Source organism: Lolium rigidum, chromosome 2, assembly GCF_022539505.1.
Source record: "Lolium rigidum isolate FL_2022 chromosome 2, APGP_CSIRO_Lrig_0.1, whole genome shotgun sequence".
In the NCBI taxonomy this organism is placed as follows: domain Eukaryota; kingdom Viridiplantae; phylum Streptophyta; class Magnoliopsida; order Poales; family Poaceae; genus Lolium; species Lolium rigidum.
In genome coordinates this window covers 234,157,985-234,179,417 of record NC_061509.1, presented here as the reverse complement: position 1 = coordinate 234,179,417, position 21,433 = coordinate 234,157,985, and the positions used below count along the sequence as shown (strand labels likewise).

Below are 21,433 nucleotides of genomic sequence, written 5' to 3'. Positions count from 1 at the left end.
CTCCATGATGAGGAGGGAGTAATTCACCCCGGGGCTGAGGGCTCCGCTGTAGCTATGTGGTTCATCTCTCTCTTTATGTGATCTAGTTGAATATCATCTATGTGCTACTCTAGTGATGTTATTAAAGTACTCTATTCCTCCTCCACGGTGTAATGGTGACAGTGTGTGCATCGTGTAGTACTTGGCGTAGTCTATGATCATAATCTCTTGTAGGTTATGGAGTTAATTATTACTATGATAGTATTGATGTGATCTATGCCTCCTTCATAGTGTGTTGGTGATAGTGTGCATGCTATGTTAGTTCTCGGTGTAATTGTGTTGATCTATCTTGCACTCTAAGGTTATTTAAAAATGAATATCGAATATTGTGGAGCTTGTTAACTCCGGCATTGAGGGTTCGTGTAATCCTACACAGTTAGTGGTGTTCATCATCCAACAAGAGGGTGTAGAGTGGTTCTATTATGTGATCATTGTTGAGAGTGTCCACTAGTGAAAGCGAGGATCCCGGGCCTTGCTTCCAAGCATCGAATCTCCGTTTGTTTCTTGTTTTGTTGCATGTTTACTCGCTGCCATATTTTATTCAGATTGCTATTACCACTCATACTCATCCATAATACTTGCATCTCACTATCTCTTCGCCGAACTAGTGCACCTTTACATCTGACAAGTGTATTAGGTGTGTTTGGGACACAAGAGACTTCTTGTATCGTGATTGCAGGGTTGCTTGAGAGGGATATCTTTGACCTCTTCCTCCCTGAGTTCGATAAACCTTGGGTGATCCACTTAAGGGAAACTTGCTGCTGTTCTACAAACCTCTGCTCTTGGAGGCCCAACACTGTCTACAAGAATAGAAGCTCCCGTAGACATCACATAGTTATTTTCATCTTAAAACACAAAAAAGCAGTAGGTATGGATAGTTTTAGTTCTTAGTTTTATAAGATTTTTTATAGAAATTGGCAAGGTTCATTTTAAAACTTTGGTGGACAATTTCTTCTTTTGAGTCTTGGACATTGAAGGCTGAACCTATATGATCATTACCCTAGGGCCGAAATGTCAACACTGATAACACTAAGAAGTCCAGGCCAATTTGATTGCTTAACTTTAGTTTTAATATCATTATTGAATTTCTGATGAATATGCTAACTCATGTAATTGATTAGGTGATCAGTACTACTCAAACAACTTCCAATAAAAAAAAATATCATGGAGGGTGTTATGATTTTGCATGAAACTTCAAACTCGGTAGGTTTAGGAAAAAACATGGCCTAATGTTTAAGGTTGAAAAAATAATCCGAACCTCTGTTCACCATCAAGTCCTAAAACTGAAAGGCTCCCTTAGTGTTTTTTTTGATTGGGTGATGAAGAAAATTACAGGAGGTAATGTGAGGATTATGTTTAATGTCAATGTGGGGCCCTATTTAAAAACGCACCAAAGTTTGAGACATGAAGATCCTTTATCTTCAATTGTTGTTGACCTTGATGTAGATGTGCTTGCTGCTCTTTTGGAAAGAGCTAAATAGAATGGTTTGGTTAAAGTCCTTGTTCCAAAATTAGTAGACGGTGGGTTGGCCATACTTCAATATGCACATGACACAATTTTTGTTGTGGATGACGATATAGAAAATGCCGCACATTAATAGTTCCTTCGTTGTGTATCTGAACTATTGCTAGATTTAAAATTACTTTTACAAAAGTGAGTTGTATTGTTTTATTTGTATATGTGTGTGTGTCTGGGGGGTGGGGGGGGGTGGGGGGTGCTTTTCTTAAAAAGGAATACTAAGGTTAGATTTTTTTCTCGTTCTATTGAAAAATCACGCCTAAAATATTTGGGGGTTCCAATAGACAACAAATGGTCTGGGAGTAGTTTTTGGAGGCCATCTCATGAGAATATTGGGAATAAACTAAGCTAATGGCAAAGGAAATTCACCCTATTGGTGGCATATTAATCCTTATTAGGTCTAGCCTTAGTTCTATTCCTCTACACATGATTTCCTTTTATAAGCTTCCTCTAGGTGTAAGGAAAAGAATTAATTTTGCAAGAGCCAAATTCCTTTGCGGAAAGATCAAGGCATCACATAATATCATCTAATAAATTGGCAATTGATACATTGAAAATGTATCCATGAACTTTGGTGATTTAGTATGATGTTATATGATATTTGCATGATATGTGAGGTTCCCTAGTTGATTTACATTGATTTATCAGGATTTGCAACAAAGTCCCCTTTTATTGTTTTTAATGCTACAAGAAAACCCGGTTTTGCTTATTTTTTTTAAGTTTGAGGGACCTTACGGACATCAAATGGACCTAGTTTTTTGCCACGGCAGTTTTTCAAGATTTGTCAGAATATGAGCGAAGCACATCGACAAAGAGATAGGGCCCACTACAGGACCCACCCTTGGCTGCAATGTGGGGCCCACCTCAGCCCTCGTGTACTCTTTTGCCTAGTTTTCAACACCATGTGATGAGATTTTCCCTAAAACTGACTGTACATATGACCCCTGCCGCGAAGTTACGAGGAGGCGGGCGTCAACAGAGAAATACACGAAACAGAGTGTTCATGCAGATTGAGAGGGGAAACAACGCTAGAGTCTTCCCCGGTTACTACTTCATCTCCATCAACACAATCACCACCTCCACCATGATGAAGAAGGAGTAGTTCACCTCTGTACTATGGGCTAGTGGAAGTAGCTCGTATCAATCTATCTCCATGTTCATCAATAATTAACGTCAAATGATCTACCAACATGATTCATATATGGAATTTTTTGATGGTGGATCTTTTGTTATGAGCTGCAGTACATATTTTGTCACTGATACATTGATAGGTGCATATGTTACCTTGTTCATGTATGCTATGTTCTGATCAAACTTTTATGCAAGTATCCTTGTGGGGAATGTGTGTATTATGTGGAGTAACTTGGTAATATGCATGTGGAAGTGACACAAATTCATGTGCTATTATGATTTTTTACCTTCCCATTGGTTACCTCAATAAGGATACAAATATTATGTATGGTATTATTCATCTAGTGGCAATCTAGGGGCTTGTTCTCTTAAGATGGTAATATTAGATTCTTAAGGCAATACTTTGTTTATCTTAATCTTTGTTTGAGAATTTTTCCCTACCAAGGGAGAATTAGTGAGGTGTGTTACATCATCTATATGCTAGCACGTCATGCCCATATAAATGTTTATCGACAATATAATATTACTTGCTATCATTTGTTGCTTGCTTTTGATTGCTTTTATCTATGCCACCATGTTTGAGAGAGAGAGATGAAGGGAACCCACGATCCCTGATCCATTTTAAACCATAAGAACAACCTAAAACTTGCTTTACTTTTCATTTTATTTTTAGTACCTACTAATTTAAAAAATTACGAAAATATTTTGCCTACTTTATTTACTTAACATTGTTAAGTTTTGGATTGCTTACACACTCTTGTCCCTCACAAGCACTTCGGTGGAGTTCGGGATACGAAACTGTTTCTTTAACTTGACAGGTTGCTTGAAGATGATAGAAGTAATTAAGAACTTAATTTTGTTCCAAAAGTTCAATATAAACTTTCGAGTCACCCTTGTGGGGATCACCCTTGTTGTGTCACTTTGCACTTTGACTTCCCTATTGGTATGCACGTGTAGTTTCGTTGCCATCAACAAGGTATGTACGCCCAAGGAATGTGGTGGTTCGGGTGTTTTGGACTTAAAAGTATGAATATAGCTTTGTTCAGTTTTTTTTTTTTTGGAAGATGGAGACCGTGGACAGTTTGTGAAATGAGTTATTACAATAGTAACATTTGGATTTAAAGGTTTTGTTGGGTGTGAAATTGAAACGAGAGACTCTTGCTTTTGGCAAGGGTTGATGGGTGTGAGGGGCCTGTTCTACTCTATTTGCTCAACAATAGTTGGGGACGGGAAAAAAGGTTTTGGAAGGATAAATGAATTCTAATAACATCCTTTGTTGTTAAATTCAAACAACTCTATGCAATTTGCTTGATTGTTGACGTGACAACAGATTATGTGTTCTCGCTGTGTTTTGACTGTTTGCATTTCAGGCGCACAGTCACGGGTGAGGTGCTAGAGAGTTGGGAGGAACTTACAGAACTATGTCAAATTTTCTGTTTGTCTCAGAAACTTTATAGCCTAAAATGGTTGCTTGACTCGAAAGGTTTCACGGTTAAATCCTGTTTTGGGTGCTGAAATGGATTAGACAAAGATTTTGATAATTTTTTTTACAGAAATTTAAGTTACATTGAAAAATAAGAGTTTTCTTTGGCTAGTTACATGGAAAAGCATTTTTACCAAATATGTTTTGTGCAAGAGAGAGTGAAAAAAGAAAGATGAACGTAGTGAATTTTATGGGGGAAAAGACACCATTGATCATCTTTTCTTCGTTTGTCCGCTGTCTAGGTTTGTGTTGAATGTGGCCTGTTGTGTTTTTTTTTTTTTGCTTTGCTCCTAAACATGTGTTAATATCTGATTTATTTGATTTCTGGCTACCCAGACTTTCGGGCAGTTTCATGCATGTGGTTAATGTTGGGCTTGTTGCGATCCTATGGCCAATTTGGAAGACTCGTAATGACGGTTGTTTTCAAAATCTTAGGATTGATAATCCTATAACATCGACTAGCAAAGTTCACTGTATTTTGTCTTGGCCTGAGTTACAGGAAAAGGAGGGAAGAGGGGAAGCTCAGTTGGAGAGCTAAATTGTTCGCACGGCTATCAAGTATCAAAGTGTAGTTTATCGGACGGGGAATGGCTGGTGGCCAACAGCGAGATGAAGATCAGCCTACGATGATGCCTGGAAGACCGTCTATATTTTTGCAGCCGAAAAAAATGATGAATAATAAGTCTGAAGGCGTTCCTTTGAGTTTCCTGTAGCTTACCTTCGTTACAAGGTTGTGTTGTCTGCTGCTTGTTTGGCATTTCGTGACACACTCTATTTTAGATTGGACAGTGTTGGCTTAGCTAACTGTTTATGCTGGCTGCTTTCGCTTTTCCTGCTTATCGGGGATCCACCCCTTGCTCCAAGAACAAAGAAAAAACTCGCAAGTTTTTTTTTTTGACCTGAAAATTCTGAAGTTTTTTTTTTTTGCCCACAAAACTCTGAAGTTTTTTTTTTTTTTTTTTTTTTTGCGAAACACAGTACAATCAAAGACGCTCATACATACGCGCACACACTCATCCCTATGAACGCACACACGCACACCCTACCCCTATGAGCACCTCCAAGAGACTGCGTTGAAGAATTGATCCGGCGGGTCTTGAGATTGACGAAGTCACCACATGCGCCTCGATGTCGACGGGAACGTCGCCTCCCACTGAAGAATATTTCGCCTTTATGAGACACCAAAGTGTCAAATCTGGGATTTGAACTCTGGTGGGTTTGGGGTACCACTGCCCTCCTAACCATCCAACCACAGGTTGGTTCTCCAAAGTTTTGGTGATGAGTAAATCGTGCAACTTCTCTGGTCTCTATTCTTCTCTCAGGGCCACTGATAGGAAATAGTAACACCCAACTGACTTGTCGCGACTTATAAAGCCCATTTTCCTTTTTTTGACATGTAAAGCCCATTTTTCGATTAGGCGCCTCGAATGCCTCATGCAGTTATCAAAGTTGGCCCATGTAGATAACTCTCAGGTTGTGCCGGCCCAGACCATATTGGCTCTTATCAACGGCCGAACCCGTCAAAACTCGCATCGCCGCTACATCAACCGTTACCCGCTCAAATCAACGCCCAAGATTATAACTTACAATTCCCCAGCCCGAAACATAAAAAAGTTACCACTCGGTTGCCTTCTCCGGTCGTCTTCCTCCCATCTCCACTCCCTGATCCAAACCCTAAGCCGTCGGGATCCGTTCACGCCATGGAAGCTGCGGCCCCGTCGCCGCCGCTCCCTAAACCCCCGCACATCACTCCCGAGCTCCGGCGCTTCCTCGACGTCCGCTTCCGCTCGCCGGCCGACCTCGCCGCGGCCGCCGACGTCGAGGCCGAGATCCGCGGGCGCTGCGCGGAGCTCGAGTCCTCCGTAGCCGAGCTATCTGCTCTCCTCGCGGATGCAGCCGCGTCCTACTCCTCTTCACTCGAGGCTGCTGGCTCCGCCCTCCGCGGCATGCGGGGTGAGCTCGCCGCCCTCGAAGCTTCCACCGCCAAGACAGGTATCTTAAGCAAATGCTCGTTTGATTGCCAAATTTTGGGATTCTCGAGTTGATCTATGCTGCTGCAGAGCTTTAATTATATTTTGCTGGTGTTCTGTAGGGATTATAGAAGATGTGGAGGCTGGGAGCGAGAAGATGCTGTTTGAGCAACTCCCTCCCCTGGCCACCGACGTGGCGAGAGTGGACATGGTCAGGGATTACGCTGGTGAGTGTGTGAATATTGTTATCTATGATTCCTAAGTTGAGACCGGCAGCTGCTTGCTAAAGCGTACAACTATAGATTGCGCTATTATGGTAGGCATGTGGGAAATAGGACTTCTGTTTGATCTTGAATCCGGCAGATATATTATTATGTTTTATAAGCATTATTATATCTATATGATCTGTCTATTACAGTGGATTTTATTTTAGGTAACATACTGTAGAAGTGCTTGATGTGATGGGAAATGGGTTGCTTAGTGTGTTTGCAGGAGAAGACTGGCTAGGTTGATAATTAGGTATGGTTGGTACAAATCTAGTTCAGTACAACTAGGATGGATGATGATATCTCTTCTGGCCCTCAATTAGTTGACATGGATCTGGAAGCTTTTGGAAGGAAGCCTCATTTTGATCATGTGGATCTTTGGCTTGTCTATGACGACCTTCCACTGATATGAGTGTTGAAACCACTTAACAACAACATCCATTATATTTTCCTGTTGTCGCCCATCCTTAGCCTAGACAATATTCTTAGGTAGTGGGATGTTTCGGGTGCTGGAGTAATTGACTGAAAATTTAGTTTTGAAATGGCTACACTTGGAAAATATTTGAATAAATACATTACACGATGGAGATTACACTGAATTCTCACTTGCATAATGAAGAGGAAAAAAATAAGTGTGTTGGATTTGGAATGTCAAATTAACGAGTGAACGTGTGTATAGCAGGGAAGTACTAACAGAATCTCTAATTTGGTTTTTTTTTCACCTCAGGCAAACTTGGTACACACTTTGATGGGTATTCTTTATGTTCTATGCATAAACAGTACCTTGTGATAATGTGTAAAGAATTTTATAGTGCCCACTTGTTTGCCATACGGTGCTAGTTATCACTACTAATCTCCTTGTATGAGTTAGTCAACTGGTCACTGTTTTACAGGATTGGCACCGCAACTGAACTACTGCTAGGGGAAAGAGGAATACTATAGCTCTTTAAATTTGTTTGTTACCCTGAGTGCAATATTTATTATTTTGTTTGTCTCCTGTTCTCAAATATTTGCTCCAGTCTGCTTGTGTGTGTTGAGTTTTGCATTTCAATTACAGTATTTTTTTTGTTACCCGGACACCGTATTGGGCCGTGCCAGACCGAAAAGGGATTTGGGGCGCCCGGCTGGGGACGGTCAAACGTCCGGCGCCGCCCCAAATCCCTTTGGGGGGCGGTTTGGGGGACGCGACTGGAGATACTCTAAGATACTGTACTGGTCAAAGAGTACTAAAGATGACAACAAGTTTACATAAGTGGTTCATCATGGAGGATTAGGATGATGAATTGAATGAAAGCTAATTGACTTGACTGTGATGAAAAAACCCCAACTTTTTTTTTAGATTAGATGGCTTTAGGTGTTTATCATGGTTCGTTTCTTTTGTTTTCTCTGTGAATACTGCTTACTAGTTTACTTTTATTTAAGTTGCCTGAGTTCTTGTTTATATTTGACTTTGCAATTGATGGTTTGTTAACGGTAGGTTGTCATATACAGAAATGGCTCTAAAGCTTGACAGTTTGATCGGTGATGTAGAAGACGCCGTTTCCTCTTCTGTGACTGCAAAACTTAAATCCCGCGGACAAAATTCAGAGGTATGATTCATGTCATACTGTGTTTGGGAGGACAGTTAAGTTGTCAAGTGCTGATTTTGGCATTGTCATTTTTACTCCAGAAAACCCATCATGTTGCTATTGAATATCTCAAAACGATAGAAGATCTTTTAGCTTCAGTTACAAGGACCAGACCACAATGGACTCGCCTTATATCTGCAGTGGATCACAGAGTGGACAGATCTTTAGCTTTACTAAGACCACAAGCTATTGTTGATCATCGAGCTCTTCTTTCATCCCTTGGCTGGCCTCCTTCCCTTACTGGAACACAAATTTCCGATAATAATTCCGGGAAATCAGTAGAGACAGTGAACCCATTATTTTCAATGAAGGGTGACCTGACAAGAAAGTATTCTGAAAGCTTTCTTTCGCTATGCAGTCTACAGGAATTACAGAAACGCAGAAAAGCTAGGCAATTGCATGGGCATAATGTGGACAACCAACTACGTCAACCATTATGGGTAATAGAGGAGTTAGTAAATCCATTATCTGCTGCAGCACAACACCATTTTTCCAAATGGGTTGACAATCCTGAATTTGTGTTTGCTCTTGCTTTTAAGATAACAAGAGATTTTGTTGATTCCATGGATGAGATACTACAGCCCCTTGTAGATAAGGCCAATCTTGTAGGGTATAGTTGCAGAGAGGAGTGGATTTCGGGAATAGTTATTGCTTTGTCTACATACTTGGCGAAAGAGATATTTCCGAAGCAGATTGAACTTATTCAAGAAAGTAGTTCAAGCGATGCAAGCAGCGCACCGTCTCAGGCAAGAGTCTCATGGCTTAACCTTGTGGATCTGATGATATCTTTTGACAAGCGAACTCAAGATTTGCTCTCGGGTACAGGACTGCTACTTTCAGTAAAGGATGATGACAATTGGCAGAGGGTCTCAGTGCTCTCTGTCTTCTGCGATCGGCCAGACTGGCTTGAAGTATGGGCAGAGATTGAGAGACAAGAGATTTTTAATAACCTGCAATCAGCAATGGAGAATGAGAAAAATTGGAGCAAGAGGGTTGAAGGAGCAATGCTTGAGTACGGATCAGATGACTACAAATCTCCAGCGATAACCGGTGCTGTTCAGCAGGGCTTGTCTTTGCTAATTGAGCGTGCTAGACCTATTCCTAGCATTGCACTTAGGGCAGAATTCATTAGGAGTTCTGCTTCACCCATAATATCAGAATTCCTTGGTTTCATGTTTCGGAGGTGCCAAGAGGCAGAGGGGCTAACTGCTCTAGCAGATGATGATGCTTTGATCAAAGTATCACAGTCCATTAATGCAGCTCGGCACGTGGAATCCACATTGGCACAATGGTGCGAGGATGTGTTCTTTCTTGAAATGGAAAATCTATCTCTAGTTGGTGAAGGTGGTAGTGTATTCCAGCAAGAGATAATTCAACTGAAAGAGTTCAGATCAGAATGGGTTGATAAGATTTCCACTGTCATTCTTAGGGGATTTGATGGTCGCTCCCGGGACTATCTGAAGAACAAAAGGCAGTGGCAGGAGCATTCAGATGAACCAGCTATATCCAGGGCCATCATCGAATCTTCAGGCTACATGCAAGGAAGGCTATCTAAGCTGGAAGTTGGCCTAAATGCGCTAGATTTTGTAACATTATGGAGAGCTGTGGCAAGTGGAGTAGACCAGATGCTTTTCGCAGGAATTTTCACTGGAACCCCAAAGTTTAGTAACGGTGGTGTGGAAAGGCTTCACGCTGATCTGAGTGTTCTGTTTGCTGTTTTTCAAGCATGGTGTCTGAGGCCTGAAGGCTTCTTCCCGAGACTGTCTGATGGATTGAAATTGCTAAAAGTCGATGAGAGGCAACTAGGAGATAGGATGATTACAGATAAGAATTGGCTGATGGAGCATGGTGTTAGGCATCTGACAGCTGCTGAGGCTGAAAAGATAATAAAAAATAGGGTATATGATGCATGAATATAAGATGGTAGATATCACATGGTAAAAAATGTATTGTCAAGTTGAAACGAATTTACACTTTTTTTTTACTTCAATACAAATTTGTGTCGTTCTCATTTTCATATTTATCTCTCCCTCGTTGATTGCTGTATGCCTACTCCCAAGAAATATGTAGAATGCGGCTTGATTTATGAGATTGTAAAATGTTGCGTTACCCTTGTGTAACAAAAAGGATGTTTAGCGCCCCTCGCTGACAGAGCTTTCTATGGTTGACCAAAGAAGCCTGTTTTTCTCGGTCCGATGGAGTAGAACAGCAGGAGCAGCTTTTTCTCAAAGTTGTAATGCGGCTACGATCCTCTCCTAAGAACTGAACGCGGTGAGTGCTGATCGAATTATTGTGTTTCGACAGAGTGGGAACCATGCATTTCCCTTTCTTGGTCCTCCTTAGTCGTCACCTGAACGTAACAGTTGTATCCCATGTTCTCCTGCAAGATCGACGATAGTCCAATGTAAGATGGAGAGTCGAGACTTACAGCATGTCCACCGGCAGCTCCCAAATTATCATAACCGGTAAGAACGTTGGCAGTATTGCTGTGGAAGTGGCTGTTGCCGGCGTATTGGGAGGGACGTTCCACACGGGAGCTCCTGGTACTTCCTTATCGAAAGTGTAGTGAGCATAAGTCCTAATACGGCTGGCCTCAAAGAGAGTTTTTCTTGACCAATAGCAAGATCTTGCATGGTCTTAAACAAATATTCAAACCATATTACATAGTAATAATTTCACATATATTTTTCGGCGAAAATTCTGCCGAGCCGATCTATCATCATCAATAGTAGCACAAACAACTCCAAAAGTAATAAAAATATAAATATGTATTTGGACCACCTAGCAACGACTACATACACTTGTGCGAGCCAAATGCGCGCCGGTGTGCTCACCCCACCATCACCGAAGTCGGGCAATGCTTGTTGTACTAGAGCTTGTTGTAGTAGACATATGGAAGTTGTGGTGCTAAGGCACCAAAGAACCAGCACACCACATTAGAATAACAACCATCGCCAATGATGAAAACCATATACTGGAAGAGATGACCTAAAACCACACAAACGAACACGAAACCCAACCGGATCCTAGGAGATCATCCTGGCACACGACTCCATGTGCCCTTCGCCAACGCTATACGCACCACTGGAGCGAGGATAGGGCAGGGGGACCTTATCCCGAATTCATGATGTAGCCGCCGCCTCATCATCTCGAAAAGACACTGAAAAATATCTAAACAAAGAAATGGAAACATTCCCGCCAGCGTGAGGCCAAGGTCCGTGATAACTGCAAGTGCACAAGTAGGTGTAGCGACTTTCGAAATAAGAGTATTGATCCCATAGAGAGCCTATCGGATGCGGTCTTGAAATTTCTTTTGGTATAAAACACTAAAGCAAACGTTCAAGATGTTTTTGATTTCAAATAGGAAACATGAATTATTGAAAGGCGACTAAACAATGAATAAATTAAACTACAATAACTAACAAAGCAAGGAACAACGCAATGTAAAAAGATTGAAACTGCAGAGGGCTAAAATGTCATTCGGGGGTGTTGGATTTTCCACTAGCATTTAGGTTTGGTATGTTATCATCTTTTATTCATCTATGTATGAGGGAGGAGCTCCTAAATGGGTGATTGCATACCAACCATCTAATCGACCACCAATCATAACCACATCCGTGTACTAGGCAAGCCACCTCAGCAGGGACGGAGCTGCATGTATGGCAATGGTATCAGCTGACACCATTGATTTTTTAAAATCCTTCATTGATTTTGTACTAATTACTGCTTGTGGCAAAGATTACACCACCATCATAACTGCTGACCCCATCGGGTAATTTTTCTAGCTTCGTCCTGCACCTCGGTACACAATCTATTAAGGGTTCAACCAAGGACCCATGGATATGTATAAGCTTTGTGAGTCCCCTTTAATTTCCCTCTAACCACATGATGGTAGATCAGCGTGAGGGTGTCACTTGACGCCTCATTACCACCACACTTCTATAAGTAATTTCCTCTTTTGTCCCTAAGGTAAATAGTGCGTGGAGCTCTTCACACAACATAAAAAGAGAGAACTAAACCGTACTGCATGAACAATATAACCAAGTTTATTTCACACCATAGTATTTGCTAGGGTTTTTCCATCTCCCCTAGAATTAAAAGAACTACTCACTCATTGAGGGAAACAACATCATCATAATAATATAGTGCATAGGGTACATGAGAATGGATAAATACTTGTGCATATCCACAAACAAGTCTAGGAAATACAACATGATGGATGAAGAAATGGTAATGGTGATGAGGATGATGAAGATGCCACGCGGTGGTAATGGAGATGATGCCCAATCATTTAATGTAATGATCCGAGTAGCAGCGGGGATTGGTGCCCTTCTGTTATCCCCCCCCAAGATCCCTTTCGGAGGTGAGTTTTCTGTGAGTTCTGCTATCTACGAATGTTGGATCTTAGATCTGTTTCCACATAGCGAAACTATTGAAGAGACGAAGGTGGTGGAAGGTGGTAAGACTGCGTCGTGCGGACGGGCCCCTGCCGTACCAGTGATCGCCAAACTCTCTGATTGCTTTGTTTTGACTTTTTTCTCGGCGATATTTTCCCCGAGTGCTAAGGTAAATATCTTTATTGCTTTAATGGTCTTCAATCAACATATTTGTGTCCAAAAATGACCTCTTAGTTGATTGTTTCCATTCCAGGTTCCTATTGAAAACTAAAATAAAAGGTGCGCACGAGCGTGGTAAAATACCAAAATCCTATTACTACTTATGCAAAAAATTAAATAAACATGATTAAAAATGCACTCATCAGTCCGCCACACCTCCAAGGCCACAAAGCGACCGGAGGCGGAGCGGACTATCTCCTGATTGCATGTTTCGTATATGGGTTTTACTTGCCGCCTCCCGATCGCCCGTTTCCTAGAGTCCGTACCAGTTGCACTGCACAATAGTCTAAACATACACATAAAATTAATCATATAAGAATTTAAATAAAATTCAATTCAAGTTGTTCATAATGAGGCATCGTTTTATTAGAGCACACACACATTCTTCACTAGATCATTTTGAAGTTGTGTACGGACATGTGCGTCACGAATTTCTTGATGCATTGCGAGGAAAGAAACAAACTCAGCCGACACCTAATCAAGTTGGGCAATAGGATGCTCGTGATCAAATGGATGCTTATCAACAACCAGGGATTTCTGCTTACTCACGATGATCATGTTGTGCCCACCAGACCTGAATCCTCCGCCTATTTATACATCTTCTCGGGAAAACCCTGGATACCCGAGCCTCCATCCACGAAAAGTTCCATCGTGGCCGCCATCGCTGAACCCATCTCTGGGGGTCCTGAAGCTCTTCCCGGCACCCTGCCGGAGGGGGAAATCGTCACCGGAGGCATCTACATCGCCACGCCCACCTCCGAAGTGATGCGTGAGTATTCCATCCCTGGACTATGGGTCCATAGCAGTAGCTAGATGGTTGTCTTCTCCACCTTGTCCTTCATGTATCGATCTTGTGAGCTGGCCTACATGATCAAGATCATTTTTATGTAATCCTATATGTTTGGTTTGCTGGGATCCGATGAATGTTGAATACTATGTTGATATTGATTATATATTCATGTCATATGTTATTTGTGATCTTGCATGCTCTCTATTGCTAGTAGAAACTCTGGGCAAGTGGGCATTTGTGACTCCAAGAGGGGTATTTATGCTCGATAGTAGGTTCATGCCCCTAGTTTCCTGGGAGAGTGACTTTATAACTTCTAAGTTAGTAGATATGTTGTTGCTAGTAGGGATAAAACAACAATCTTTTATCCAAGGGAAATTCTATTGTTTACTATCCACACACATTGCTTAATACGCTGTTGCTTGCAACTTTATACTGGAAGGGGTGCGGACGCTAACCTGAAGGTGGATTATTAGTCATAGACAGTCTATGTAATCATCTTGTCATGTATGGTCGATATTCTGTCAACCGCCCAGCTGTAATTTCTTCACCCAACATGCTATTTCTTTATGGAGAGACACCTCTAGTGAACTGTGGACCCCGATCCTATTTCCTTTAATGATAAATTCAACTGCAATCATGTTCCGTTTACTTTCTGCAAACATCTCCTTCCATTCGATACGTCTAATCCTTTGTGTTCAGTAAACGGTGAGATTGATAACCTCACTGTAAGTTGGGGCGAAGTACTTTGGTTGTGTTGTGTGTAGGTTCCACGTTGTTGCTGACGCCGGTAGTGCGCCCTGCCACTAGTCATCCAGCAACACTTTCAGAATTCACGCATTTCTCCTAATGGTCGATTAAACGTTGGTTTCATACTGACGGAAGACTTGCTGCTATGCTCATCACACCTTCCTCTTGGGGTTCCCCAACAGCGTGTCCGCATATGACGAGCACACGCCATCAAGCTTGTTTTTTGGCGCCGTTGCCAGGGAGAAAGAGGATTTCTGCAAGGAGAGTCTCTCATCTCCAATTTCTTTACTTTGTTATAGTTTGCTTAGTTTACTTTATTTTGTTTTGTTTTCTTCATTTATATTAAAAACACAAAAAAAATAGATTCTATTATAGTTGTTATTTCCATTGCTTAGTTTTAATTTTGCTACAATGGGTTCCATTGAAAATAGTAAGTTGTGTGACTTTACTAGCACCAACAACAATGATTTTATTTGTACACCTATTGCTCCACCTGCCCCCGAAGCAGCCTTCTATGAAATTAAACCTGCTTTATTAAATCTTGTTATGAAAGAGCAATTTTCTGGTGTTAGTACTGAAGATGCCACTTCTCACCTTAATAATTTTGTTTAACTTTGTGAGATGCAAAAATATAAGGATATAGATGGTGACATTATAAAAACTGAAATTGTTTACTTTCTGTTTGAGAGGTAGAGCTAAAAATTGGTTGCTATCTTTGCCTAGAAATAATATTGATTCTTGGGTTAAATGCAAAGATGCTTTTATTGGAAAATATTATCCTCCTACTAAGATTATATCTTTGAGAAGCGACATAATGAAATGGGTTTTCTATTCTCGTGCCCTCGGGTCCTTAGTTGTACTCAGTTTTCCCCAGCTCCTTAGTTTTTTCTCAGTTTTCCCCAAGTCCTTGTTTGAAACCCGCAGAAGGAGCTCAGATGGCAGGATTCCCGTTTAGTTGACCGTTCCGTGCTGACGTGTGGGGCCGCGTCGTGTGAGACCGCGTCGCGTGGGGCTGGTAGAAAGGGACCACGTGGGACAGGACGAGACCACGTTTGGTTGCACGTGAGCAGGAGCTGGGTTCTGTCTCTCTCGGCCCAAATTGGCATTTTTAAGAGTACCTTTCCCCCTCTTTCTCTCTGTCATTTTTCACCTAATTAGTATCAAATCTTTAGAAGCTTGCATTTCTGTCTTTCTTCAATTATTTGTGCCTTTTGGTCCTCGTTGTTTGCCCAATATGGCAGCAAATCTAGCACTCCCTCTGGTCCATATGTATGTAGTTAAATCTAGAAGCAAATCTCCAGGGTAATGTACGATAAATTCACACAGTCATATAGTAGAATAGGGATAGACAATAGGGATCCCACCCTAGATAATAAGCTACATACAGCAGCCAACATAGTAACATGTTCGAGGTTCTTCACAACATCGTCATACTAACAACATAACAACAAGGGATCCCTAGCTAACAACAAAACATAGGAGGCAGCAGCAACACACGTCCGGGACTCCGCCTACCCCATCTGGCTCTGCCTCCACTTGTTGCTCCCCTTGGGCACCTTGGGCTTGAGCGGAGGCATGCGCCCGGCGGCGATCTCCACCCGCTGGAAGCTGCGGAGGTGCATGCCGAGCGCCTTGTGCTTGGCGCGGAAGGAGTAGGCGTTCACCATCGCGCCGACCTTGGGGAAGGTCTTGCCGATGTCCTCGGCATGCGTGAGGAGGCAGTTGAAATCGGTGCCGCCGAGTCTCCTAGTGCAAAAGGGGCACCTGTAGACACCCTTGGCAAAGTAGGAGATGTACTGGCCGACCTGCAGCCTCCGCAGCACCTGCCGAGTCTTGGTGTGCTGGTCCTCGTCGTCGCTGCCAACGTCGCTGCCAGACACCTGATCCATATCAAACGGAAACTATGAGTGAATGAGTTGCAACGATGACTAACGAGCATGATAACAAAGTTAGGAAAACAGAGGCAGCCTCAGTTAGAGTGGACACGATTATATATCTACAGGGATGGTGTTAGCGAACCAAAGCTCATGCACAACAGATTTGTACACAGCAATGGTTCGCTGAACCCTCCCTGTAAAAATTTGTTCCCAACGATTCATCATAGGCAAAGAAACAGATTCCAGATCTGAACTTGAACACATTCCAGATTATTTGCAAAATTAAACGGTTGATATCTTTTGATTCGTGCATAAAATAACCGATTGAGATCCCATGATTACTTGCATAAATTAACTGATTGAGATCCCATTATTACTTGCATAAATTAACCGAACGGCCGAACCCCAAATCTTAAACGAAATCAAGAAGGGATCAAAACAAAATGGAACAAAATCGGCGCAAATATTAACCCAATACTCATCCATCTACAGATCCATCTACACCAACAAAAATAGGGTTCAAAAAGGAATGGGGAACAAAAAAAAGAGCAAACCGTAGTTACCTCGTTCCATGGGTCGTCCATGCAGGTTTCGTAGGGGTTCGGGGGCGACTTGTACGGCACCTCCTCATAGGGGTCCCATCCCGGCGGGATTTGACTGCCACCGGCGGCAGCCTTCGATGCATCGGCGACGACGACGGCCTTTGAGGGGACGGCGTCGAAGAGGGAGGCGTCGCGCTTGGAGCCGACGGCGTCGTGGACGATTGGATTCGCATTCTCCTTGTCCATCTCGCTGGCAGAGGAGAGGGAGAGGGAGTGGGTTTTTTTGCTTTGGAGAAGATGATGGGACGTGAGAGGCAGCGTTGCGTGAGCGAGTGAGAGTGAGATTGACAGAGATAGTGCGAGGAGGCGTCTATAAAGGCGAAGGGTGGTTAATGCGACAAGCGTCTGATACGTCCCAAACATATCTATAATTTCTTATGTTCCATGCTACTTTTATGATGATACTCACATGTTTTATACACACTTTATGTCATTATTATGCATTTTCCGGCACTAACCTATTGACGAGATGCCGAAGAGCCGATTGTTGTTTTCTCGCTGTTTTTGGTTTCGGAAATCCTACAAAGGAAATATTCTCGGAATTGGACGAAATCAACGCCCGGGGTCTTATTTTTCCACGAAGCTTCCGGAAGACCGAAAGGATTACGAAGTGGGGCGACGAGGCGCCGACACCACAGGGCCGCGCGGCCAAGGGTGGGGCCGCGCCGCCCTATGGTGTGGGGCCCTCTTGCCTCCACCAACCCTACCCTTCCGCCTACTTAAAGCCTTCGTCGCGAAAACCCCACTACCGAGAGCCACGATACGGAAAATCTTCCAGAGACGCCGCCGCCGCCAATCCCATTTCGGGGGATTCATGAGATCGCCTCTGGCACCCTACCGGAGAGGGGAATCATCTCCCGGAGGACTCTTCATCACCATGATCGCCTCCGGATTGATGTGTGAGTAGTTCACCCCTGGACTATGGGTCCATAGCAGTAGCTAGATGGTTGTCTTCTCCTTATTGTGCTATCATGTTAGATCTTGTGAGCTGCCTATCATGATCAAGATCATCTATTTGTAATGCTACATGTTGTGTTTGTTGGGATCCGATGAATATGGAATACTATGTCAAGTTGATTATCAATCTATCATATATGTTTTTTATGTTCTTGCATGCTCTCCGTTGCTAGTAGAGGCTCTGGCCAAGTTGATACTTGTAACCCCAAGAGGGAGTATTTATGCTCGATAGTGGGTTCATGCCTCCATCTAATCTGGGACAATGACAGAAAGTTCTAAGGTTGTGGATGTGCTGTTGCCACTAGGAATAAAACATCAATGCTTTGTCTAAGGATATTTGTGTTGATTACATTACGCACCATACTTAATGCAATTGTCCGTTGTTTGCAACTTAATACTGGAAGGGGTTCGGATGATAACCTGAAGGTGGACTTTTTAGGCATAGATGCATGCTGGATAGCGGTCTATGTACTTTGTCGTAATGCCATGATTAAATCTCATAGTACTCATCATGATATATGTATGTGCATTGTTATGCCTTCTTTATTTGTCAATTGCCCAACTGTAATTTGTTCACCCAACATGCTATTTATCTTATGGGAGAGACACCACTAGTGAACTGTGGACCCCGGTCCATTCTTTTACATCTGAAATACAATCTACTGCAATACTTGTTCTTTACTGTTCTTCGCAAACAAATATCATCTTCCACACTATACATCTAATCCTTTGTTTACAGCAAGCCGGTGAGATTGACAACCTCACTGTTACGTTGAGGCAAAGTACTTTTATTGTGTTGTGCAGGTTCCACGTTGGCGCCGGAATCCCTGGTGTTGCGCCGCACTACACTCCGCCACCAACAACCCTCACGTGTTCCTTGACTCCTACTGGTTCGATAACCTTGGTTTCTTACTGAGGGAAAACACCTTCCTCTTGGGATTCCCAACGGACGTGTGTCTTACACGCCATCAAGACAGTTTTCTGGCGCCGTTGCCGGGGAGATCAAGACACGCTGTAAGGGGAGTCTCCCACATCCAATATTTTTACTTTGTTTTTGTCTTTGCTTTACTTTATTTTATTTACTACTTTGTTTGCTCTCTATATCAAAAATACAAAAAAATTAGTTACTAGTTTTACTTTATTTACTATCTTGTTTGCATTCCCTATATTAAAAACACAAAAAAAATAGTTACTTGCATTTACTTTATTTAGTTTGCTTTATTTACTACTGCTAAAAATGAGTAATCCTGAAGTTGAAGTTCGTTCGTTTAAGCAACAAGGGGGAGAAAGTTTTAAAGATGCTTGGTATAGAATTAGAGATGCTCATCATAGGTGCATTAAGAAACACTCCACTGTTATACTACTTAGGAACTTTTATGTTGGTATCTCTAGTTGGAATAGGTATGTTCTTGATACTCTTGCGGGAGGTAATTTCCTAGGCACTTCTGCTTTAGAAGCTAGTTGCATTATTGAGAGTCTAGTTGGAATACCACCTGTTAATGAAGCTAAAATTGAAATCTCTCTTGAAGATATCATGAAAAAGGTGGAAGCCATAGAGAAGAATCTTCCAAGTATTGAGACTAAATTGGGAATATTACTTAATAACACTGATAAACTTGATAAAACTCTAAGTGGAATCAATGAGAGAATTGCCGTTTTAGAAACTTGTGCTACTCATGATAATCGAACCCATAGGAATAGTGAACTTGAAGAAGCTATGGGAACCTTGGGTTCAACTTTTTCTTCTCTTAAGTTTAAGGAGAAAGCTTATGTGGGTAAGGAGCAAAAGTTCATGTATGTCTCTAAAGTGCCTAAGCCAAAAAATTATTATAGGCCTAAAATTGACAAAGCCCTTAGTACCACTATGGATAATGGAGCATCTAAGATACCTAATGTGGAAAATTGTGAAAATTATGATGTTGATGCTTCATCTCTCGATAATACTTGATTCACACTTTCTGCGCCTAGCTGAAAGGCGTTAAAGAAAAGCGCTTATGGGAGACAACTCATTATTTTACTTCTGCACTTTCGTTTTATATTTGAGTCTTGGAAGTTGTTACTAATGTAGCAACCTCTTCTTATCTTTATTTTATTGCATTGTTGTGCCAAGTAAAGTCTTTGATAGTAAAGTCAATACTAGATTTGGATTACTGCGCAGAAACAGATTTCTTGCTGTCACGAAATTTAGCAGCCCCTTCTGTAGGTAACTCAGAAAAATCTTCCAATTTACGTGCGTGATCCTCAGATATGTACGCAACTTTCATTCAATTTGAGCATTTTCATCTGAGCAAGTTAAGTGCCCCAGAAAAATTCGTCTTTACGGACTATTCTGTTTTGACAGATTCTGCCTTTTATTTCGCATTGCCTGTTTTGCTATGTTTGATGGATTTCTTTGTTCCATTAACTTTCAGTAGCTTTGTGCAATGTCCAGAAGTGTTAATAATGATTATGTCACCTCTGAATATGTGAATTTTCAATTATGCACTAACCCTCTAATGAGTTTGTTTTGAGTTTGGTGTGGAGGAAGTTTTCAAGGGTCAAGAGAGGAGGAGGATACAATATGATCAAGAAGAGTGAAAAGTTTAAGCTTGGGGATGCCCCCGTGGTTCATCCCTGCATATTTTAAGAAGACTCAAGCATCTAAGCTTGGGATGCCCAAGGCATCCTTTCTTCATCGACAACTTATCAGGTCACCTCTAGTGAAACTATATTTTTATTCCATCACATCTTATGTGCTTTACTTGGAGCGTCTGTTTGTTTTTGTTTTTGTTTTTGTTTGAATAAAATCAGATCCTAGCAATCCTTGTGTGGGAGAGAGACACGCTCCGTTGTTGCATATGAACACATGTGTTCTTAGCTTTATCTTTAATGTTCATGGCGAAGGTTGAAACTGCTTCGTTCATTGTTATATGGTTGGAAACAGAAAATGCTTCATGTGGTAATTGGTATAATGTCTTGAATAATTTGATACTTGGCAATTGTTGTGCTCATATAGATTATGTTTAAGCTCTTGCATCGTGTACTTTGCACCTATTAATGAATAACTACATAGAGCTTGTTAAAATTTGGTTTACATGATTGGTCTCTCTAGAGTCTAGATATTTTCTGGTTAAGGTGTTTGAACAACAAGGAGACAATGTAGAGTCTTATAATGCTTGCAATATGTTCTTATGTAAGTTTTGTTGTACCGTTTTATACTTGAGTTTGCTTCAAACAACCTTGCTAGCCTAGCCTTGTATTGAGAGGGAATTCTTCTCGTGCATCCAAATCCTTGAGCCAAAAACCATGCCATTTGTGTCCACCATACCTACCTACTACATGGTATTTCTCTGCCATTCCAAAGTACATTACTTGAGTGCTACCTTTAAAATTCTATTCTTTGCCTTTACAATATATAGCTCATGGGAAAATAGCCTTAAAAACTATTGTGGTGAAGAATATGTACTTATGTATCTTATTTCTTAATAAGTTGGTTGTTGAGCGGTAACCACGTTTCTGGGGACGCCATCAACTTTTACACCTTTGTTGAATATCATGTGAGTTGCTATGCATGTTCGTCTTGTCTGAAGTAAGGGGCGATTTTCATGATCAAATGGTTTGAGTATGCATATTGTTAGAGAAGAACATTGGGCCGCTAACTAAAGCCATGAATCATGGTGGAAGTTTCAGTTTGGACAATTAATCCTCAATCTCTTATGAGAATATTATCTGTTGTTGAATGCTTATGCATTAAAGAATATTCCATTATTTGTTGTCTATGTTGTCCCGGTATGGATGTCTAAGTTGAGAATAATCAAAAAGCGAGAAA

At 41.6% G+C, this 21,433-nt stretch overlaps 1 protein-coding gene across 1 annotated transcript; it reads left to right on the top strand.

Moving 5' to 3' along the window:
* The first annotated feature begins 5,872 nt into the window (after window positions 1–5,872).
* LOC124690652 (RINT1-like protein MAG2) lies at window positions 5,873–10,053 on the top strand. The gene is made up of 4 exons (XM_047224012.1): window positions 5,873–6,164; window positions 6,265–6,369; window positions 7,900–7,997; window positions 8,078–10,053. Exons 1-4 carry the CDS (start codon window positions 5,873–5,875, stop codon window positions 9,947–9,949), a joined length of 2,367 nt encoding a protein of 788 aa, XP_047079968.1. The 3' UTR covers window positions 9,950–10,053.
* The last annotated feature ends 11,380 nt before the right edge of the window (window positions 10,054–21,433 follow it).